Source organism: Somniosus microcephalus, chromosome 33 (genome assembly GCF_052327205.1).
Source record: "Somniosus microcephalus isolate GS21.2 chromosome 33, FLI_Smic_1.0, whole genome shotgun sequence".
Classification (NCBI taxonomy): domain Eukaryota; kingdom Metazoa; phylum Chordata; class Chondrichthyes; order Squaliformes; family Somniosidae; genus Somniosus; species Somniosus microcephalus.
This window is the reverse complement of record NC_141019.1, coordinates 19,345,865-19,370,893: the sequence shown is the minus strand read 5'-3', so window position 1 is coordinate 19,370,893 and position 25,029 is coordinate 19,345,865. Positions and strand designations below refer to the sequence as shown.

The following is a 25,029-nucleotide window of genomic DNA, read 5'->3' as shown; positions in this document are numbered from 1 at the left end:
GCAGTACTGGGCACTGGGAGAACTCCCCTGCTCTTTGCCAATATGGGCACAGCAAGGTCCCACGAGCATAAAGGAGACAAATGACTGGATAATCGGTACTTTTTCCAGTGATGTTGGTTGAGGGATAAGTATTAGCCAGGACACCGGGGAGAACTCCCCTGCTCTTCTTCAAAATAGTGATCTTTCACGTCCACTTGAGGACAGACGGGGCCTCGGTTTAACGTCTCACCTGAAAGACGGCGCCTCCGACAGTGCAGCACTCCCTCAGCATTACACTGGGAGTGTCAGCCTGGATTATGGGCTCAAGTCCCTCGAGTGGGGCTTGAACCCACGACCTTCTGACTCAGAGGTGAGACAACAGCTTCGGAGATTGCCGCTCGCCACAGTTTGCGCTGTCTTCCCTCTAAGTCTTATTGCTATCACAAAGGATCGCTATACAATGGTCACTATGGATCATTAAATAGGCAGAAGGCTCTTGTAATCAAAATGTGGCCTCAAGGAACTCACTGGATAGGTTTAAGCTTTCCCAACGTCTCTCCATGTGGTAACATAGAAACATAGAAGATGGAGCAGGAGTAGGCCATTCGGCCCCTCGAGCCTGTTCCGCCATTTAATGAGATCATGACTGATCATCCAAATTCAGTACCCTGTCCCTGCTTTCTCCCCATACCCCTTGATCCCTTTAGCCTTAAGAAATATATCCAACTCCTTCTTGAATATATTTAATGAATTGGCCTCTACTGCCTTCTGTGGTAGAGAATTCCACAGGTTCACCACTCTCTGGGTGAAGAAATTCCTCCTCATCTCAGTCCTAAATGGCTTACCCCTTATCCTGAGACTGTGACCCCTGGTTCTGGACTCCCCTGCCATCGGGAACATCCTTCCTGCATCTAGTCTGTCCAGTCCTGTTAGAATTTTATAAGTTTCAATGAGATCCCCTCTCATTCTTCTGAACTCCAGGGAGTACAAGCCCAATCGACCCAATCTCTCCTCATACGTCATTCCTGCCATCCCAGGTATCAGCCTGGTGAATCTTCGCTGCATTCCCTCCATGGCAAGAACATCCTTCCTCAGATAAGGCGACCAAAACTGTACACAATACTCAAGATGTGGTCTCACCAAGGCCCTGTACAACTGCAGCAAGATATCCTTGTTCCTGTACTCAAACCCTCTCGCTACGAAGGCCAACATACCATTTGCCTGCTTAACCGCCTGCTGCACCTGCATGCTTACCTTCATGCCCTCAACGGCACTGGGAACAGTCCACCTTTGTGTCAACAGCAGAGAACCTTCGAGACATCAACCATTGACATCTCATCAGGCCCCACAGACATGCAAAGGTCCCAATACAAAAGGCACCCAAACATTTACAACACCAGAAACAAAGGTGGGGCGAACATCAACAGCTAAAACATGTCAACAACTGTAATAGATTGGCCTTTTCTTAGCTCTGCCAACAACTCCCCTCCCCCTCCCATCACCTCCAGAACCTGCAGGACCATGATCGTATTGGACAACAATCTTGAGTTGCCTTCAGAGCAACTGACCAAAACACCTAGTTCCAAAAAACATGGAACGTTTATAAGCAAGAATGTCCAGGAAGATCCCAAGATCAATCGCTGCTCTGTGCAAAGGTACCTGATCAAGGGCCGGGTAACAGTAGGGGTGCTAGAATTGAGCCTCCAGAGGGGGGGGGAATGTGGAGGGGGGGGGGGGGGGGGGGAAGGTGGAAAATGAGCTGGTTTTCCAGATCACTACTCTGCGTCTCCTATAGAGAGTGGATAGGATCACCGACAACCATGGTGGCTCCCCATGGCCGAATAACCTGCTGTCATTCACCGCCTAGGTTCACTCGTAAAGGAGGACCATTTGGGTGAGGTACTGCAGGATTGACTGCACGAGTCAGCACCTTCAGGAGATGGGGGGGGGGGTAGGCAAGGGGGGTGCGATAAAGAACAATCAGGTTTGTTGTATATGGAGCTGTACTCCAGTGGTAGGACGTGCAATGGCACCTTTGCTTAATCGGATGGATCATGCAAATAAAAGGGAATGCCTTAATCCCAGGGAATCAGTTCGAGAGGGGGAGTGATCGAGGGGACACCCGCCCGACCGCCAGCCCAGAAACAGGGGAGTAGAAATAAGTCTTGGGTGGCAGCACAAAAGGGGCAGTGCCACATCGGCTGCCTGTCACCGTCCCGCCCAATATTCAGCTCCATTGACTTCAACTGAACCGACTAGTGGGTGGGGCCGATAACAAGCGGCTGATGTGATGCCGCCCAAGTTGAATTTCTAGCTCACTGAGTGGTGCTGGGGGCGGTGGGATCCTTTACAGGAATGAACCCTGAGCATTTGGTCAGAAGTCTTGTTGCTCCCTCCATTGCCCGTCTTCTTAGACGAGCCGGGGAGGGCGGAGCGAGAGGATGCGCTGTCTCATGGACAGGGCGAGCACTGATGGGCTTTTCCTTTTGTACGTCAGGTCATAGACAGTCACAGCAGGACATCCGGGACCACTGGGCCCAGCAGTGGTATTCATTTAAACGCTCGTTAAACTTGGCTGCTTTGCAACTCCACAAAAAGTCATTGTAACCAGTTGCATCTTCAAGCCACCAGACTTGATCCTCGTCGCTACTTGGTGCAGGGCTGAACCGTGCTTACCCAGGACTGAACATAAGAACATAAGAAATAGGAGCAGGAATAGGCCACTTGGCCCCTCGAGCCTGCTCCGCCATTCAATAAGATCATGGCTGATCTTGGGCTCAAAGCCACTTCCCTGCCCGCTCCCCATAACCCTTCACTCCCTTATCTTGCAAAAATCTGTCTATCTCCACCTTAAATGTATTTAATGACCCAGCCTCCACGGTTCCCTGGGGCAGAGAATTCCACAGATTTACGACCCTCTGAGAGAAGAAATTCCTCCTCATCTCCGTTCTAAAAGGGCGACCCTTTATTCTGAAACTATACCCCCGCGTTCTAGATTTCCCCACGACTGATTCTGTATCTGTGCTCCGTTAACTGATCTTAACTGGGGCACCAACGGAATCATTACAAAACTGGTCTTGGAATTCCATTTGCTGGGAAGGCACAGGAAGCAGAGGTGAAGAGAGATAGATTGCCACTCATCAGTGATCTTTACTGAGAAGTTTCTCTTTGCTGTTCTCCTCTCGGCCTACTCTTCACAGCACCCGCCACCCTCCCTCCCCCCAAACCCCAGTCATTCATGAGCCCTACCAGATCCGGATCCAGAGGTAGTCATATCAAACATGAGGTCCTTCAACGACTTCCCCTCGGAGATGTACATGTGGTCACAGGACGGCTCCTCCATGTCCAGCTGGTTGCGGTCATGGTAGGCTCGCTGGTGATGGTAATGGCACAGGAACACGGTCACCATCAGCACCACGCACAGGAGAAACACCGGCCCAGCAATCACAGCTGCCAGTTCCACAGGGCCCCAACCATCAAAGGCTTCATCTTTTGGACCTGGTTTGGGGGGGGGGGGGGGGGGGGGGGGAGGAAAAGCGAGAAGTCCATTAATCAGATCAAACTTTCCCATGCTTTAAAAATAAATGGCCAGCTCATGGCTTCTAATGTGCAATGGGGACATCCCCCTCCCCAATGTTGACTAAAGCAAGCTGACAATCAACAGGAGGCCCTCTTCCATTCCTCACTTAGCAAGGTCCAACTCCTGGGAGAATGAGATGAAGACTACCTCCCACTGTGTCGCAACATATTTACATTTGAAGCCTGCTGTCAGTTTCCTACAGGCCTATTCCAAGGTGCGTAGAGATTGTATTGTCAGCAGCTGACTAGGAGCCCCAGGTAAAAGTGGGCTTTCCACTGCCTATCAGCACAAGGCGGGTTTGGGTGGCTTAGACTTAGAAGTGCCACTGATGGCAAATGGGAAATGTAGAGCTGCTTTTATGTTGCCCCGAGTGCCAATGGCTTCCAATATCCAGGTCTCGTTCAACCAGCAGCAACACGAAGAGTCAACTTGCCAAATTTGCTCAGGCAACTAGAAAGAGCCAGTCCAAAAAACAAAATAAGGCTGCTGCTCTCCAGGGACTTCTGCTGGGAAAAGCATCAGGTTTGGCCAGGTTTGGCTGTGATGTTGCACGCCAAGAATGGTCACTTGAAGGGACCATAAGGCACTGCCGGCAGAGGGGTGGGGAAAGCAGCAGACAAAAAGAGCGACGGGGAGCTGCAGAAGAACATAGAGCTGCCTTCAGGTACTTACCGTCAAGCTATGATGACGCTTCATGCTTAAAAAAAAAAAGTGGGGCCAACTGCAGGTGGATGGTTCGCCCACCAATCAACAACACGCGCTAGGGTGAAGTCAGGGACCTTGGGAGACCACCGCGGCAGAAGGTCCACGCTTTCAAGGATCAGCGCCTTCACCTCACCCACGATCCTTCGCTCAACGCCACAAAAAGCCAGGAATGCACGCGCGCCCCCTTGCCCCTCTCACATGGGGACGTTCTACATGCTGGGAGGAGGAGGCTTCAATTGTCGCAGCAGCACAGTTTGAAAGGTTTCTTCAATGCAGGCGGCTCGCCGTTTGCGCGCGCACAGCGCCGGCCTCAGGCAACGCAACAAAATAAAGCTTCGATTAGGAGCAGCAGAATCAACGGAGACAAACGAGAGAGCGCGACACACGCCGGTTTGGGCTCCTCCATTCACCTGCAGTTCCCCACGTTAAATATTAAAACAAGCAATTGACTAAAAGGCCAGGAAGGTGGCAGGAACAGACTTTTACCCGTGACCTTCAGAAGGATCATTCTGAACCCTGGCACAGCGGCCGTCTCCTTTTCGAAACCACAGCACACAGCACAAAAACGTCAAGCTACCTGAAGCATTCAATTCACCGGGGAACCCCGACAAATGGGTACAGATTGGCGGTGGGCCCCACTATTCATCCGACCAATGCCCGCCATCGACGCCAATGGCATTCAACCTGCAGCCGAGGCACCACGTGGCCCCTTGACAAACCGGGCCTAGAAGCACAGGCAACTCGGCCCTAGTTGCACTTCTCCGATGGGTTCGCCCCATTTGAATCGTCTGGACCGTGGAGGGTCGGAAGGGGTCGTGTTGCTGGATAAATCCGTATCAGAACACCACAATGTGTTGGCATCAGTAACTCAAGTTTTAAGCAAATTAAATGAGAACATAGGAGGCAAACTTTAGATGTGTCACGCCCTGCCCCGGCTCCATGCAACCCACCTATGCGGCCCACAAAGACACAAGTTTGGACATCCCTGCTCTAGGAGATCCCACTGATCTCCTAAACTTAGTGCAGACACTGAAAAGGGTCCGTTAAGCGATCCTTCAAAACAGAAAGAATTTAAGAGGGGGGAAAAAAGCCATCAAGCTTTGCGCCAAGCACGGTGTGGATTATTGCAGGTTCGGCTAGTTTGCTTTGGGGAGAGGGGGAAGGTGCTGTCTGCTCCACTGCAAGTGCAGGTTTTTTTCTTTGAAAGAAAAAACCAGAGCGAAAGGGAAAGAAATTGCCTTTATTTAGCGCCTCGCGTCTCTCGGGGATTCCCAGCCAACGTGTTGCCTTGAAGTGCGTTTGCTGTTGTTACATAGGCAAACGCAGCAGCCATTTTGCGCACAGCAAGGTTACCCAAACAGAAATGAGATGGAGGAAGAGTTCATCGACTTTTGTTTTTTTTTCGGTGGCGTTGCTGGAGGGAAGGAACGTGTTGGCCAGGACAGGAGCTCCTCTCCCTGGATTGGCTCTTCTTTGAATAGTGCTGCGGGATCTTTGATAATCTGCCAGAACCATTAGCAACAGGCCAAGGTGGGCCTTGGTTTAGTGTCTCACCCAAAAGGACAGCAATGCAGCACTCCCGTGCCAAGAATGGATATCTAACGGCGATAAAGCTTGCAGGCGAGGGGGTGCAGAACCTGGGGCAGAAGGGCGAATTTTGCCATCATGCCCTCCCAGCAGGGGCATGAGAGAGAAGCGTGGGTCAGAAATGGCCTACAACACCGTGGTCCTGACTTTGAGCCACAGCTCCCTGTTGGGAGCGCAGAGGTAGACCTATGGAGCGCATAACAGGTTATCTGACCTGAATGGGGGAATGCCCATGAACCAAACCACAGGAAACTCTCGATTTACCGGCACCTAAATAACCGGAAATCTCTGTTAACCGGCAAAATTCAGGAGTAGGTTCAGGTAAGTTTTACTTCATATTAGTGGCCGTTCCTGGATCTGTGGCCGTGTAACTGGGGTTCCTGCACCTGTTGCTATGCAACAGGGACAGCTGGATCTGTGGCCGTGTACGGAGCTCTCGTACCTTAGTAATTATACCTCTCTGTAATCCGGACTTTTTGATAAACCGGCACCACGCCGGTCCCATCGGTGCCGGATAAAAAAGTTTCCTGCACTTCCCAAATTACACCATTAGAGCAAGGCCTCTGTAATGACGAGTTAGGTACAGGTCGGACACAGTATTCGACATAACCCCGGGGCAGGTGCAGCATGGGTTAGATGCAGAGCAAAGCTCCCTCTATTCTGCCCCCATAATGTGCCTCAGCACCCAACCTCAGAAGGGTGCCCTGAACTGCAGAGTGTACTTTTCCGCGGCTTCTGTTGGTTAGATTTCGGAATTCAATGCCAAATGCGGGCTAGTTTTGTACTGTGGTGCTTGCTCAGGCTCTGGGGTGAAATTGGCCCAAACTCAACAGACAGAGGAGATTTCTCATCTCATCAGTCCAGACTGGAAACCAGGTTCCTGAGGGGAGGTCTAGCCGACTGAACCACATATTCCACCCTCATCTCCCCCCATCCCCGAATTTGGCTATTCACACTTGAAGATAAAGTTTGCCTGGGGAGGAAAAAAAAGAGGACTCATTGGCAGCACATTAAATCCGTAACAGCTTTTACATTTGGCCTCAAGGGAGGTGCCTGCTAGGCCTTGGGCACATGGTGGAAACCCTAATGTGAACTGGCCAGATTCGGTTAACCAGGGCCTTTCCCAGCAGCCAATTTAAGCCAATCCGCCACGTTGTTATTGCAGTTGCGCAAGACCCTGCCCATCAGGAACTGGCAACACCCCCACCCGTATGCCCGAGACAAAAAGCAGCTAGAGATTAGCAAGACAAAGCGATCAATTGGATGAGGAGATGATTGGGAAGGTACCAGTTTCGAGCCCGGGTTCACTGATCTCAGGATGGGCAGCAGTGAGGACCCTGGATTTTTGGGGGCGGGGGAGAGGACAAGGGTGGGGGCGGATGGGGCAATATATTACTGGTAGCTCCCCTGGTACCTACCTTCTGGAGGTGGTAACTCCAGCTTGTTGCAGAAGTCCTTGTAACAGCAGATCGTAGTCACATACTCTTTGTTGCTCCGGCAGTAGATAGGTGGAACCAAGTCTTGGGAGGGCACACACAGTCTGATCTCGTGCTCAATGCCCCCAATTCTGGAGAGGGAGGCCAGGCACGCCCCGTCTGTCTCACAAGTTTGGTTTGTCTTCACACAATCCTTACAAAAGCACTTCAACGCTTGAAAGAAGAAAAAAGAAGCTTTTAGACTCGTTTTGAATAAATCAATTGACTCCAATCCCAACCAACTGACTTCAAAGTCCATTTAGGGCAGAGATGCAATTTTGGCTCAACAGCAAACACAATTTGGCGCCTTTATGCTGCAGCAATGCTGTAGAACGCTGACCCGAGACACTATTTTAGATAAACTTAACGGTTCCTCTTACAGCTGATCGTAGCAAAAGCACAAATGTTTCCTGGGTGTCTGACCAGTTCTGGGAGCTCTCTGTACCGGCCCAGGAAACAGGGCTGCAGATGGAACTCCCCAGGGAGGTCAATACTCCGGCCGTTCGCATTCATCCAAATGGCATAGGCCCCGAGGCGTGCGTGCACTGAGCTTGCGGGATCTGCAACGCGGGAGGCAGCCCGCACGCACGAGGCGGGCTCCGCTTTAGCGCTGAAACACGGGAGATTGGCATGCAAGGCCTGGGACCAGAGCCCACCACAGTGTCAAGCAACCCGAACCTGAACACCGGCGAGCATTCATAGATTCGCTCCACTGCCCCTGCCGAGGTAGCAGAACTCAGTCAGGGCCTTCTGATAATTAGAAACGAAAAACTTAAAACGCTGGAAATGCTCAGCGGGTCAGGCAGCATCCGTGGGGCGAGAAACAGAGTTAACGTTTCAGGTCGGTGAACTTTGGTCAGAGCTGGAAGAAGTTAGAGATTTTTTTTGTTTTAGAAGCTGGATTTGTTTTCATTAGAGCAAAGGAGGTTGCGGGGTGATTTGATAGAGGTGTACAAGATTATGACGGGTTTGGATAGGCTAGACGGGGAAAGGTTGTTTCCACTAGTTGATGGTACAAGGACCAGGGGACACAGATTTAAGATTTGGGCAAGAGATACGGGGGGATGTGAGGAAAAACTTTTTTACACAGCGAGTGGTGAGGACCTGGAACTCGCTGCCGACGGAAGCGGAGGAAGAGGAGACACTCAATGTTTTCAAGGGGAGACTGGATAGGCACTTGAGGGAAATAAACTTGCAGGGCTACGGGGATAGAGCGGGGGAATGGGACTGACTGGATTGCTCTACAGAGAGCCGGCACGGACTCGATGGGCCGAATGGCCTCCTTCTGTGCCGTTAGGACTCTATGTAACGTCTATAAAGAAGCATGGGTCTAGGAGGAGGTGTAAATGGGAATATCAGAACCAGCAGCAACATCTGCCATCCGAAGAAACCATCAGGCCATAACCTCCGCCCCCAATTTTTTGGACAGCAGGTGCTGGTAATGGTTCTGCTGTCGCCATTTACACACTCCTCTAGACCCATCTTTTGTTGCTTAACTTGTCCCATTACCATCTGTACTGAATATATTTAAGAAGGAGATAGATAGATTTCTAGACACAGAGGATCAGCCATGATCTCATTGAATGGCGGAGCAGGCTCGAAGGGCCGAATGGCCGACTCCTGCTCCTGTTTTTCTATATTTCTATGTTTCATCTCCTTTCGCCTCGCACCATCAGCCCTTTTGTCATTTACTCTCTCCTGCCTTGCACCCGATCACAGGCCTTCCCTTTTGTTCTTTCCTCGCCTCCTCCACTTTCCCTGCCCCAGCACTTGCTTAAAAATCCTACCCCACCACACACTTCACTCATGGTTAAATAGCCTGCTGACACCGACTCTCCAGGCTCATAGAAAGGACCACTAGGCCGTACCAGGTAGGTGGGAGACTTGGAGGAACAACAAATCTAAACGATAACATACACCTCCCCATAAAAGGGCTCAGTTGGTTTGGCTCAGTTACTCTCGCTTTTTTTGGGAGTTCCTTTTCTCCCGCATGTAATGGTACCACTGCATTTAATACTGCCGAGTGACAGCACGGGCATCAGAGGGTGGCTGGGGCCCACAGAACCATACCCCAGCGCACGAGCCAGTGTCTTGGGGAGGCCGGGTGGAGGGGGCTCTGGCAGTACATTGCCTAAAAGGCAGGGGTGGAATCCAGAACAAGGGGACCCAAGCTGAAAATTCGAGCCAGGTCATTCAAGAGTGGAAACAGGAAGCACTTCTTCACACAAAGGGTAGTGGAAGTTAGGATTCTCTCCCCCAAAAGACTGTGGCCTAGAAATTCACTATGGCCTCGCCAGCTGCCTAGCGCCCAAAAGTTAGCGCTGGGCGGGAAGCCTATAGCGATCGTCAGATATTCATTGTTAGCGCCCCAATTCGGAAGCGGGCGCTATACCAGGGTGTGCCCGCCTCCGCTTGGTGCGCTGACACTGAATATCAGCGCTCTTGGCGCCGCTGCGCCAGGCGCTGCGCAGCGGCAGGCTGCGGTACTGCAGGCCTCCTCTTTCTCTTAAGGGGGAGCTGCCTGCAACGGGGAGGTCGCCGCTGGATAGTGCCGGCAAATGAGCCCGGCACCACGGAGAAGTGCCGGGCTCGCGGAAAGCAGCCGGCAATGCCGCGGGGTGGGGGGGGGGGGGGGGCGGGTGGAGGAGGTGCGGGCAGGCGGCCGCCGCAAAAGCGGCCGGCCGCACCTTCCCCTTTAAAGCGCCCCACTAAGGCAGCAGGACGGCCCCGTTCTCTGGTCGCTGTTTGCGGCCGCTTCGGAGGAGGCGGCCGCAACTAAATATGGGGATCGGCGCGGTTTCGGGGCGGAACCGGGGCACTGCGCACACCGATGACGTCATCGGTGCCGGCGCAGCACTAACGGCGACCGGCGCCAATACCGCTGCGCTGAATATCTGCGCAAACTCATTTTTGGCGCAAAATCACCCTTTAGGCGTTAACTGGGCGCAAAGCTGGCAGCGCCTTAATGAATTTCTAGGCCTGTGGATCAATTGGAGCTTTCAATACTGGGACTCACTCTCTCACACCCAGACTGAGACTCACTCTCTCACACCCAGACTCACTCTCACACACACAGACTGAGACTCACTCTCTCACACAGACTGAGACTCACTCTCACACACAGACTGAGACTCACTCTCTCACACACAGACTGAGACTCACTCTCTCTCACAGACTGAGACTCACTCTCACACACAGACTGAGACTCACTCTCACACACAGACTGAGACTCACTCTCTCACACCCAGACTCACTCTCTCACACACAGACTGAGACTCACTCTCTCACACAGACTGAGACTCACTCTCACACACAGACTGAGACTCACTCTCTCACACACAGACTGAGACTCACTCTCTCTCACAGACTGAGACTCACTCTCACACACAGACTGAGACTCACTCTCTCACACACAGACTGAGACTCACTCTCTCACACACAGACTGAGACTCACTCTCTCACACAGACTGAGACTCACTCTCTCACACACAGACTGAGACTCACTCTCTCACACACAGACTGAGACTCACTCTCTCACACAGACTGAGACTCACTCTCACACACAGACTGAGACTCACTCTCTCACACAGACTGAGACTCACTCTCACACACAGACTGAGACTCACTCTCTCACACACAGACTGAGACTCACTCTCTCACACACACACAGACTGAGACTCACTCTCTCACACAGACTGAGACTCACTCTCTCACACACAGACTGAGACTCACTCTCACACACAGACTGAGACTCACTCTCTCACACACAGACTGAGACTCACTCTCTCTCACACAGACTGAGACTCTCTCTCACACACAGACTGAGACTCACTCTCTCACACACAGACTGAGACTCACTCTCTCACACAGACTGAGACTCACTCTCTCACACACAGACTGAGACTCACTCTCTCACACACAGACTGAGACTCACTCTCTCACACAGACTGAGACTCACTCTCTCACACAGACTGAGACTCACTCTCACACACAGACTGAGACTCACTCTCTCACACACAGACTGAGACTCACTCTCTCACACAGACTGAGACTCACTCTCACACACAGACTGAGACTCACTCTCTCACACACAGACTGAGACTCACTCTCTCACACAGACTGAGACTCACTCTCTCACACACAGACTGAGACTCTCTCTCACACACAGACTGAGACTCACTCTCTCACACAGACTGAGACTCACTCTCACACACAGACTGAGACTCACTCTCTCACACACAGACTGAGACTCACTCTCACACACAGACTGAGACTCACTCTCTCACACACACAGACTGAGACTCACTCTCTCACACACAGACTGAGACTCACTCTCTCACACACAGACTGAGACTCACTCTCTCACACAGACTGAGACTCTCTCTCACACACAGACTGAGACTCACTCTCACACACAGACTGAGACTCACTCTCACACACAGACTGAGACTCACTCTCTCACACACAGACTGAGACTCACTCTCTCACACACAGACTGAGACTCACTCTCTCACACACAGACTGAGACTCACTCTCTCACACACAGACTGAGACTCACTCTCTCACACAGACTGAGACTCACTCTCTCACACAGACTGAGACTCACTCTCACACACAGACTGAGACTCACTCTCTCACACACAGACTGAGACTCACTCTCACACACAGACTGAGACTCACTCTCTCACACACACAGACTGAGACTCACTCTCTCACACACAGACTGAGACTCACTCTCTCACACACAGACTGAGACTCACTCTCTCACACAGACTGAGACTCTCTCTCACACACAGACTGAGACTCAGACTCACTCTCACACACACAGACTGAGACTCACTCTCACACACAGACTGAGACTCACTCTCACACACAGACTGAGACTCACTCTCTCACACACAGACTGAGACTCACTCTCTCACACACAGACTGAGACTCACTCTCTCACACACAGACTGAGACTCACTCTCTCACACAGACTGAGACTCACTCTCACACACAGACTGAGACTCACTCTCACACACAGACTGAGACTCACTCTCTCACACACACAGACTGAGACTCACTCTCTCACACACAGACTGAGACTCACTCTCTCACACACAGACTGAGACTCACTCTCTCACACACAGACTGAGACTCACTCTCTCACACACACAGACTGAGACTCACTCTCTCACACACAGACTGAGACTCACTCTCTCTCACACAGACTGAGACTCTCTCTCACACACAGACTGAGACTCACTCTCTCTCACACAGACTGAGACTCACTCTCTCTCACACAGACTCACTCTCTCTCACACAGACTCACTCTCTCACACACAGACTGAGACTCACTCTCTCACACACAGACTCACTCTCTCACACACAGACTGAGACTCACTCTCTCACACACAGACTCACTCTCTCACACACAGACTCACTCTCTCACACACAGACTGAGACTCACTCTCTCACACACAGACTGAGACTCACTCTCTCACACACAGACTGAGACTCGCTCTCTCACACACAGACTGAGACTCACTCTCACACACAGACTGAGACTCGCTCTCTCACACACAGACTGAGACTCGCTCTCTCACACACAGACTGAGACTCACTCTCTCACACACAGACTGAGACTCACTCTCTCACACACACAGACTGAGACTCACTCTCTCACACACAGACTGAGACTCACTCTCTCACACACAGACTGAGACTCACTCTCTCACACACAGACTGAGACTCACTCTCTCACACACAGACTGAGACTCGCTCTCACACACAGACTGAGACTCACTCTCACACACAGACTGAGACTCACTCTCTCTCACACACACTGAGACTCACTCTCTCTCACACAGACTGAGACTCACTCTCTCACACACAGACTGAGACTCACTCTCTCTCACACAGACTGAGACTCACTCTCTCACACAGACTGAGACTCACTCTCTCACACACAGACTGAGACTCACTCTCTCACACACACAGACTCAGACTCACTCTCTCACACACACAGACTGAGACTCACTCTCTCACACACAGACTGAGACTCACTCTCTCACACACAGACTGAGACTCGCTCTCTCACACACAGACTGAGACTCGCTCTCTCACACACAGACTGAGACTCACTCTCTCACACACAGACTGAGACTCTCTCTCACACACAGACTGAGACTCACTCTCTCACACACAGACTGAGACTCACTCTCTCTCACACACAGACTGAGACTCACTCTCTCACACACACACTCAGACTCACTCTCTCACACACACAGACTCAGACTCACTCTCTCACACACAGACTGAGACTCACTCTCTCACACAGACTGAGACTCACTCTCTCACACAGACTGAGACTCACTCTCTCACACAGACTGAGACTCAGACTCACTCTCTCACACACAGACTGAGACTCACTCTCACACACACACACTGAGACTCACTCTCTCACACACAGACTGAGACTCACTCTCACACACAGACTGAGACTCACTCTCACACACACAGACTGAGACTCACTCTCTCACACACAGACTGAGACTCACTCTCACACACAGACTGAGACTCACTCTCACACACAGACTGAGACTCACTCTCACACACAGACTGAGACTCACTCTCACACACAGACTGAGACTCACTCTCACACACAGACTGAGACTCACTCTCACACACAGACTGAGACTCACTCTCACACACAGACTGAGACTCACTCTCACACACAGACTGAGACTCACTCTCACACACAGACTGAGACTCACTCTCTCACACACAGACTGAGACTCACTCTCTCACACGGACTGAGACTCACTCTCTCTCACACACAGAGACTCATTCGCTCTCACAGACTGAGACTCACTCACTCTCACACACACACTGAGACTCACTCTCTCACACAGACTGAGACTCACTCTCTCACACACAGACTGACTCACTCTCTCACACACAGACTGACTCACTCTCTCTCACACAGACTGAGACTCACTCTCTCTCACACACAGACTGAGACTCACTCTCTCACACACAGACTGAGACTCACTCTCTCACACACAGACTGAGACTCACTCTCTCTCTCACACACACAGACTGAGACTCACTCTCACACACAGACTGAGACTCACTCTCTCACACACACACTGAGACTCATTCTCTCTCACACAGACTGAGACTCACTCTCTCTCTCACACACAGACTGAGACTCACTCTCATAGAGTCATAGAGTAATACAGCACGGATAGAGGCCCTTCGGCCCATCGTGTCCGCGCCGGCCATCAAGCCCTGTCTAATCTAATCCCATATTCCAGCATTTGGCCCGTAGCCTTGTATGCTATGGCATTTCAAGTGCACATCCAAATGCTTCTTTAATGTTGTGAGGGTTTCTGCCTCCACAACCCTTTCAGGCAGTGAGTTCCAGACTCCAACCACCCTCTGGGTGAAAAAGTTCTTTCTCAAATCCCCTCTAAACCTCCCGCCCTTTACCTTGAATCTATGCCCCCTAGTTATTGACCCCTCTACTAAGGGAAAAAGCTCCTCAGCATCCATCCTATCTATGCCCCTCATAATTTTGTACACCTCAATCATGTCCCCCCTCAGCCTCCTCAGCTCCAAGGAAAACAAACCCAACCTGCCCAGTCTCTCTTCATAGCTGAAGCGCTCCAGCCCTGGTAACATCCTGGTGAACCTCCTCTGCACCCTCTCTAACGCGATCACATCCTTCCTGTAGTGTGGCGACCAGAACTGCACACAATATTCCAGCTGTGGCCTAACCAGTGTTTTATACAGCTCCATCATAACCTCCTTGCTCTTATATTCAATGCCTCGGCTAATGAAGGCAAGTATCCCATATGCCTTTTTTACCACCTTATCCACCTGTTCCGCCGCCTTCAGGGATCTGTGTACTTGCACACCCAGATCCCTCTGACCCTCCGTCTTGCCTAGGGTCTTTCCATTCATTGTGTATTCCTTTGCCTTGTTAGTCCCCCCAAAGTGCATCACCTCGCACTTTTCCGGGTTAAATTCCATTTGCCACTGTTCCGCCCATCTGACCAACCCATCTATATCGTCCTGCAGACTGAGGCTACCCTCCTCGCTATTTACCACCCTACCAATTTTTGTATCATCCGCGAACTTACTGATCATACCCTTTACATTCATATCCAAGTCATTAATGTAGACCACAAACAGCAAGGGACCCAGCACCGATCCCTGTGGTACCCCACTGGCCACAGGCTTCCAGTCACAAAAACAACCTTCGACCATCACCCTCTGCCTTCTGCCACTAAGCCAGTTTTGTATCCAATGTGCCAAGGCACCCTGGATTCCATGGGCTCTTACCTTCTTGACCAGTCTCCTGTGCGGGACTTTATCGAAGGCCTTACTGAAATCCATGTATACCACATCCACTGCGTTACCCTCATCCACACACCTAGTCACCCCCTCAAAAAATTCAATCAAATTAGTCAGACATGATCTTCCCTTGACAAAGCCATGTTGACTATCCCTGATTAATCCTTGCCTCTCCAAGTGGAGACAAATTTTGTCCCTCAGGATTTTTTCCAATAATTTTCCTACCACTGATGTTAGGCTCACTGGCCTGTAGTTCCCCGGTTTTTCCCTACTACCCTTCTTGAATAATGGTACTACATTAGCGGTTCTCCAGTCCTCTGGCACATCCCCTGTGGCCAGAGAGGTCCTGAATATATGTGTTAGAGCCCCCGCAATCTCCTCCTTTGCCTCACACAGCAGCCTGGGATACATTTCATCCGGGCCTGGGGATTTATCCATTTTTAGGCCAGCTAAAACCGCCAATACCTCCTCCCGCTCGATGTTAATATGTTCGAGCATATCACAGTCCCCCCGCCCTATTTCTATGTCTACATCGTCCTTCTCCATAGTGAAAACAGATGCAAAAAATTCATTTAGAACCCCTCCTACATCTTCCGGCTCCACACACAGATTGCCACTTTTGTCCCTAATGGGCCCTATTTTTTCCCTAGTTATCCTCTTACCCTTAATATACTTATAAAACATCTTCGGATTTTCCTTTATTTTGCTTGCCAGTGTTATTTTGGCCCCTCCTTGATCTCCTAATTTCTTTTTTAAGTATCCCCCTGCACTTTTTGTACTCCTCTAGGGCTTCCTCCGTCTTTAGCCTTTTGTATCTACCAAAAGCCCTCCTTTTTTTCCTAATCCATTCTCGTATATCCCCTGACATCCAAGGTTCCCTGTGGTTTTTGGAACCACCCTTGACCTTTACGGGAACATGTTGCCATTGTATGATCTCAATCTCCCTTCTGAAAGCCTCCCATTGCTCCGATGCGGATTTTCCTACAAGTAGCTGATCCCAGTCCATTTTGGCCAGATCCTGCCTTATCCTATTAAAATCGGCCTTCCCCCAATTTAGAACCTTTATTTCCGGCCCATCCCTGTCCTTTTCCATGGCCACCTTAAATCTTACCATATTATGGTCACTATCACCAAAGTGCTCACCTACTAGCACTTTTTCCACTTGGCCGGCCACATTCCCTAGAATTAGGTCCAGCACCGCCCCCTCTCTTGTAGGACTTTCTACATGCTGGCTCAAAAAGCTCTCCTGGATGCACTTTAAGAATTCTACACCCTCTGAGCCTTTCACACTCTGACTATCCCAGTTAATATTGGGGAAGTTGAAATCCCCATTATTATTACCCTATTATTTGCACATTTCTCTGAGATTTGCCTACATATCTGTTCTCACACACACACTGAGACTCATTCTCTCACACACACACTGAGACTCACTCTCTCTCTCACACACAGACTGAGACTCATTCTCTCTCACACAGACTGAGACTCACTCTCTCTCACACAGACTGAGACTCACTCTCTCTCACACAGACTGAGACTCACTCTCTCTCACAGACTGAGACTCTCTCTCACACACACAGACTGAGACTCACTCTCTCACACAGACTGAGACTCACTCTCTCACACACAGACTGAGACTCACTCTCTCTCACACAGACTGAGACTCACTCTCTCACACACAGACTGAGACTCACTCTCTCACACAGACTGAGACTCTCTCTCACACACACAGACTGAGACTCACTCTCTCACACAGACTGAGACTCACTCTCTCACACACAGACTGAGACTCACTCTCACACACAGACTGAGACTCACTCTCTCACACACAGACTGAGACTCACTCTCTCACACACAGACTGAGACTCACTCTCTCACACACAGACTGAGACTCACTCTCTCACACACAGACTGAGACTCACTCTCTCACACAGACTGAGACTCACTCTCTCACACAGACTGAGACTCACTCTCACACACAGACTGAGACTCACTCTCTCACACAGACTGAGACTCACTCTCACACACAGACTGAGACTCACTCTCTCACACACACACTGAGACTCACTCTCTCACACACAGACTGAGACTCACTCTCACACACAGACTGAGACTCACTCTCACACACACAGACTGAGACTCACTCTCTCACACACAGACTGAGACTCACTCTCACACACAGACTGAGACTCACTCTCACACACAGACTGAGACTCACTCTCACACACAGACTGAGACTCACTCTCACACACAGACTGAGACTCACTCTCACACACAGACTGAGACTCACTCTCACACACAGACTGAGACTCACTCTCACACACAGACTGAGACTCACTCTCACACACAGACTGAGACTCACTCTCTCACACACAGACTGAGACTCACTCTCTCACACGGACTGAGACTCACTCTCTCTCACACACAGAGACTCATTCGCTCTCACAGACTGAGACTCACTCACTCTCACACACACACTGAGACTCACTCTCTCACACAGACTGAGACTCACTCTCTCACACACAGACTGACTCACTCTCTCACACACAGACTGACTCACTCTCTCTCACACAGACTGAGACTCACTCTCTCTCACACACAGACTGAGACTCACTCTCTCACACACAGACTGAGACTCACTCTCTCACACACAGACTGAGACTCACTCTCTCTCTCACACACACAGACTGAGACTCACTCTCACACACAGACTGAGACTCACTCTCTCACACACACACTGAGACTCATTCTCTCTCACACAGACTGAGACTCACTCTCTCTCTCACACACAGACTGAGACTCACTCTCATAGAGTCATAGAGTAATACAGCACGGATAGAGGCCCTTCGGCCCATCGTGTCCGCGCCGGCCATCAAGCCCTGTCTAATCTAATCCCATATTCCAGCATTTGGCCCGTAGCCTTGTATGCTATGGCATTTCAAGTGCACATCCAAATGCTTCTTTAATGTTGTGAGGGTTTCTGCCTCCACAACCCTTTCAGGCAGTGAGTTCCAGACTCCAACCACCCTCTGGGTGAAAAAGTTCTTTCTCAAATCCCCTCTAAACCTCCCGCCCTTTACCTTGAATCTATGCCCCCTAGTTATTGACCCCTCTACTAAGGGAAAAAGCTCCTCAGCATCCATCCTATCTATGCCCCTCATAATTTTGTACACCTCAATCATGTCCCCCCTCAGCCTCCTCAGCTCCAAGGAAAACAAACCCAACCTGCCCAGTCTCTCTTCATAGCTGAAGCGCTCCAGCCCTGGTAACATCCTGGTGAACCTCCTCTGCACCCTCTCTAACGCGATCACATCCTTCCTGTAGTGTGGCGACCAGAACTGCACACAATATTCCAGCTGTGGCCTAACCAGTGTTTTATACAGCTCCATCATAACCTCCTTGCTCTTATATTCAATGCCTCGGCTAATGAAGGCAAGTATCCCATATGCCTTTTTTACCACCTTATCCACCTGTTCCGCCGCCTTCAGGGATCTGTGTACTTGCACACCCAGATCCCTCTGACCCTCCGTCTTGCCTAGGGTCTTTCCATTCATTGTGTATTCCTTTGCCTTGTTAGTCCCCCCAAAGTGCATCACCTCGCACTTTTCCGGGTTAAATTCCATTTGCCACTGTTCCGCCCATCTGACCAACCCATCTATATCGTCCTGCAGACTGAGGCTACCCTCCTCGCTATTTACCACCCTACCAATTTTTGTATCATCCGCGAACTTACTGATCATACCCTTTACATTCATATCCAAGTCATTAATGTAGACCACAAACAGCAAGGGACCCAGCACCGATCCCTGTGGTACCCCACTGGCCACAGGCTTCCAGTCACAAAAACAACCTTCGACCATCACCCTCTGCCTTCTGCCACTAAGCCAGTTTTGTATCCAATGTGCCAAGGCACCCTGGATTCCATGGGCTCTTACCTTCTTGACCAGTCTCCTGTGCGGGACTTTATCGAAGGCCTTACTGAAATCCATGTATACCACATCCACTGCGTTACCCTCATCCACACACCTAGTCACCCCCTCAAAAAATTCAATCAAATTAGTCAGACATGATCTTCCCTTGACAAAGCCATGTTGACTATCCCTGATTAATCCTTGCCTCTCCAAGTGGAGACAAATTTTGTCCCTCAGGATTTTTTCCAATAATTTTCCTACCACTGATGTTAGGCTCACTGGCCTGTAGTTCCCCGGTTTTTCCCTACTACCCTTCTTGAATAATGGTACTACATTAGCGGTTCTCCAGTCCTCTGGCACATCCCCTGTGGCCAGAGAGGTCCTGAATATATGTGTTAGAGCCCCCGCAATCTCCTCCTTTGCCTCACACAGCAGCCTGGGATACATTTCATCCGGGCCTGGGGATTTATCCATTTTTAGGCCAGCTAAAACCGCCAATACCTCCTCCCGCTCGATGTTAATATGTTCGAGCATATCACAGTCCCCCCGCCCTATTTCTATGTCTACATCGTCCTTCTCCATAGTGAAAACAGATGCAAAAAATTCATTTAGAACCCCTCCTACATCTTCCGGCTCCACACACAGATTGCCACTTTTGTCCCTAATGGGCCCTATTTTTTCCCTAGTTATCCTCTTACCCTTAATATACTTATAAAACATCTTCGGATTTTCCTTTATTTTGCTTGCCAGTGTTATTTTGGCCCCTCCTTGATCTCCTAATTTCTTTTTTAAGTATCCCCCTGCACTTTTTGTACTCCTCTAGGGCTTCCTCCGTCTTTAGCCTTTTGTATCTACCAAAAGCCCTCCTTTTTTTCCTAATCCATTCTCGTATATCCCCTGACATCCAAGGTTCCCTGTGGTTTTTGGAACCACCCTTGACCTTTACGGGAACATGTTGCCATTGTATGATCTCAATCTCCCTTCTGAAAGCCTCCCATTGCTCCAATGCGGATTTTCCTACAAGTAGCTGATCCCAGTCCATTTTGGCCAGATCCTGCCTTATCCTATTAAAATCGGCCTTCCCCCAATTTAGAACCTTTATTTCCGGCCCATCCCTGTCCTTTTCCATGGCCACCTTAAATCTTACCATATTATGGTCACTATCACCAAAGTGCTCACCTACTAGCACTTTTTCCACTTGGCCGGCCACATTCCCTAGAATTAGGTCCAGCACCGCCCCCTCTCTTGTAGGACTTTCTACATGCTGGCTCAAAAAGCTCTCCTGGATGCACTTTAAGAATTCTACACCCTCTGAGCCTTTCACACTCTGACTATCCCAGTTAATATTGGGGAAGTTGAAATCCCCCATTATTATTACCCTATTATTTGCACATTTCTCTGAGATTTGCCTACATATCTGTTCTCACACACACACTGAGACTCATTCTCTCACACACACACTGAGACTCACTCTCTCTCTCACACACAGACTGAGACTCATTCTCTCTCACACAGACTGAGACTCACTCTCTCTCACACAGACTGAGACTCACTCTCTCTCACACAGACTGAGACTCACTCTCTCTCACAGACTGAGACTCTCTCTCACACACACAGACTGAGACTCACTCTCTCACACAGACTGAGACTCACTCTCTCACACACAGACTGAGACTCACTCTCTCTCACACAGACTGAGACTCACTCTCTCACACACAGACTGAGACTCACTCTCTCACACAGACTGAGACTCTCTCTCACACACACAGACTGAGACTCACTCTCTCACACAGACTGAGACTCACTCTCTCACACACAGACTGAGACTCACTCTCACACACAGACTGAGACTCACTCTCTCACACACAGACTGAGACTCACTCTCTCACACACAGACTGAGACTCACTCTCTCACACACAGACTGAGACTCACTCTCTCACACACAGACTGAGACTCACTCTCTCACACACAGACTGAGACTCACTCTCTCACACACAGACTGAGACTCACTCTCTCACACAGACTGAGACTCACTCTCACACACAGACTGAGACTCACTCTCTCACACAGACTGAGACTCACTCTCTCACACACAGACTGAGACTCACTCTCTCACACAGACTGAGACTCTCTCTCTCTCACACAGACTGAGACTCACTCTCTCACACACAGACTGAGACTCACTCTCTCACACACAGACTGAGACTCTCTCTCACACACAGACTGAGACTCACTCTCTCACACACAGACTGAGACTCTCTCTCACACACAGACTGAGACTCACTCTCTCACACAGACTGAGACTCTCTCTCACACACAGACTGAGACTCACTCTCTCTCTCACACAGACTGAGACTCACTCTCTCTCACACAGACTCAGACTCACTCTCTCACACGGACACAGACTGAGACTCACTCTCTCACACAGACTGAGACTCACTCTCACACACAGACTCAGACTCACTCTCTCACACGGACACAGACTGAGACTCACTCTCTCACACACAGACTGAGACTCACTCTCACACACAGACTCAGACTCACTCTCACACACAGACTCAGACTCACTCTCTCACACGGACTCAGACTCACTCTCACACACAGACTCAGACTCACTCTCTCACACGGACTCAGACTCACTCTCACACACACAGACTCACTCTCTCACACACAGACTCTGAGACGCAGTCTCTCACAGAGACTGACTCTGAAACTCACTCTCTCTATCAGGGGATACGGAACTAAGGCAGGTAAATGGAGTTGAGGTGCAGATCAGCCAGGATCGAATTGCCTGGCGCAACAGGCTCGAGGGGCTGAATGGCCTTCCCAGCCGGGACATTAAAAAGATCCTGTGCCACGACTTGGAAGGGAATTCTCCCCGGTGTCCTGGCCAACAATCACCACCACCCCACCTCCCCATCGACACCGCCAAAACAGATCAACGGGCTGCTGGTCTCATTGGCTGCGTGTGGGATTTGGTGTGCGCAAATTCGCTACGCGACAGCGACTGCACGCCATCACGAAAAAGAGAAAAGGAAACGGCTCGGTAATGTGAGTCCTTTTATTTGAAGTTCAAAAAAGAAAGCATACGCATTTCATTTCCCGACAGTTGACAGCTTAGCGATTAAAGCGTCAGCACGTGGGCTTCAGGCGCAGGGAGCCGACACCATACTCATCAAGCTCGGGACTCACTGCGCCAGAAGCTGCCCACATCTGGATGCGACGGAAAAAAAAGCCAGCCAGTTTTTGGTTTTTTTTTTTTAAAAAGGGGGGCTTTTTGCATTAGAGGAGTGCGGCTCTCCCTCACTCAGCTAGACTAAGTAGCGTCAACCCATCCTGCTACTCTGGGGCTACATGCAGATCCCCCGAGCCCAGAGCCCCATTTTGAGGGGGGTGAAATTGAAAGAAAGATTGCATTTCTATAGCGCCTTTCACCACCTCAGGTCGTCCCAAAGCGCTTTACAGCCAATGAAGTACTTTAAGTAGTCAATGTTGTAATGTAGGAAACACAGCAGCCAATTTGCGCACAGCAAGCTCCCACAAACAGCAATGTACTGAAGACCAGATCATCTGTTTTAGTGATGTTGATGGAGGGCTATTGGCCGGGACACCGGGAATAAATCCCCTGCTCGCCTTGATATTGTGCGATGGGATCTTTTACGTCCACCGGAGAGCGCAGACGGTTTAACATCTCCAAACCGAAAGATGGCACCTCCGACAGTGCAGCACTCCTTCATAAGAAATCGGAGCAGGAATAGGCCACTTGGCCCCTCGAGCCTGCTCCGCCATTCAGTAAGATCATGGCTGATCTTGGGCTCAAACCCACTTCCCTGCCCGCTCCCCACAATCCTTCACTCCCTTATCTTGTAAAAATCTGTCTATCTCCTCCTTAAATGTATTTAATGACCCAGCCTCCACGGCTCTCTGGGGCAGAGAATGCCACAGATTTACGACCCCCAGAGAAGAAATTCCTCCTCATCTCAGTTTTAAAAGGGTGCCCCCTTTATTCTGAAACTGTACCCCCGAGTTCTAGATTTCCCCACGAGGGGAAACATCCTCTCTGCATCTACCCTGTCGTGGCCCCTCAGTATCTTGTGTTTCAATAAGATCACCTCTCATTCTTCTAAATTCCAATGAGTATAGGCCCAACCTGCTCAACCTTTCCTCATAAGACAACCCCTTCATCTCTGGAATTAACCGAGTGAATCGTCTCTGAACTGCCTCCAATGCAAGTATATCCTTCCTTAAATAAGGCGACCAAAACTGTACACAGTGCTCAAGGTGTGGTCGCACCAACGCCCTGTACAGTTGTAGCAGGACTTCCCTGCTTTTATACTCTAGCCCCCTCAGCACTGCACTGGAGCGTCAGCCTAGATTTTTGTGCTCAAGTCTCTGGAATGGGACTTGAATCCACAACGTTCTGACTCAGAGGGGAGGGTGCTGCCCAGTGAGCCACGGCTGACCCACAAATCGGGACATGTGCAGGGCGCAAAACAGGTGGGATCGCATTTGCCGCCTGATAATCAGTTCGGTTGAAGTCAACGGGACTGAATATCGGGTGGGACGTGCAAGGGGCGATGCCACCCATGTCCACTTACAACCCCCTCACGTTTTACTTGCGCCCCTGTCTCTTTAATCTGTTTGAATTGTGGGGGCCTGGAGGCTCGCGAAGGGCGGATTGTTGCCTCATAGAATTATCGAAAGTTACAGCACGGAAGGAGGCCATTTCGGCCCATCATGTCCGCACCGGCCAACAAAGAGCTCTCCAGCCTAATCCCACTTCCCAGCTCTTGGTCCGTAGTCCTGCAGGTTAGAGCATCCCAAGTGCACATCCAAGTACTTTTTAAATGTGGTTAGGGTTCCTGCCTCTACCACCCTTTCAGGCAGTGAGTTCCAGACCCCCACAACCCTCTGGGTGAACAAATTTCCCCTCAAATCCCCTCTAAACCTTCCACCAATTACTTTAAATCTGTACCGCTGGCTAAGCCCTAAAAATCAAGAGCAGCGAGACCTGGTTGTATCGGCAACTGAAGATACGCGCACTTGGAATGGGAGCACGGGGTTAAACTTCTACACACCGACCTAGAAAACCCAGCGAAAAAATCGACACGGCCCCAGGAAATAAGCTGACAAGTCAACCTAGACGTGTGAAAACAAGTAGCGACACAAGCCCAGGCTGTGGGTATACACAACATTCCTTCGCTTGTAATGGAGAGGCATATAAAAAAAAAACAAGCAGAGAAAGCCCGAAGGGCAACAAATCCAAATATTGAAGGCACAAAATTGGTGGTGTATGTCTTGGGATGGGGTTGGAGGTTGTTCCTACCTACAGTGTACGAAGGCAGCAATCCCAGCTATTAGCCAAGAGGAGAGCAGGACCTCAGTCACCTCTCAGAAGGTTGGTTGGGCAGGGAGGTTGGTGGGGGCGAAGAAAGAGAGTCGGGCCTG

The 25,029-nt window shown here is 50.4% G+C and overlaps 1 protein-coding gene across 2 annotated transcripts in view; it reads right to left on the bottom strand.

The window, feature by feature from the left end:
• Window positions 1-25,029, bottom strand: part of LOC147096986 (activin receptor type-1B-like) — an 81,339-nt gene that overhangs the window by 28,593 nt on the left and 27,717 nt on the right. The window contains exons 2-3 of one of the 2 annotated variants that reach the window (XM_085972695.1): window positions 7,270-7,500; window positions 3,229-3,477 (exon numbers count right to left, since the gene is read on the bottom strand). In XM_085972695.1, coding sequence (XP_085828821.1) covers window positions 3,229-3,477; window positions 7,270-7,500 — 480 coding nt within the window. The remainder of the gene's footprint in view (window positions 1-3,228; window positions 3,478-7,269; window positions 7,501-25,029) is intronic. The other variant, XM_085972696.1, reaches the window with a different exon arrangement.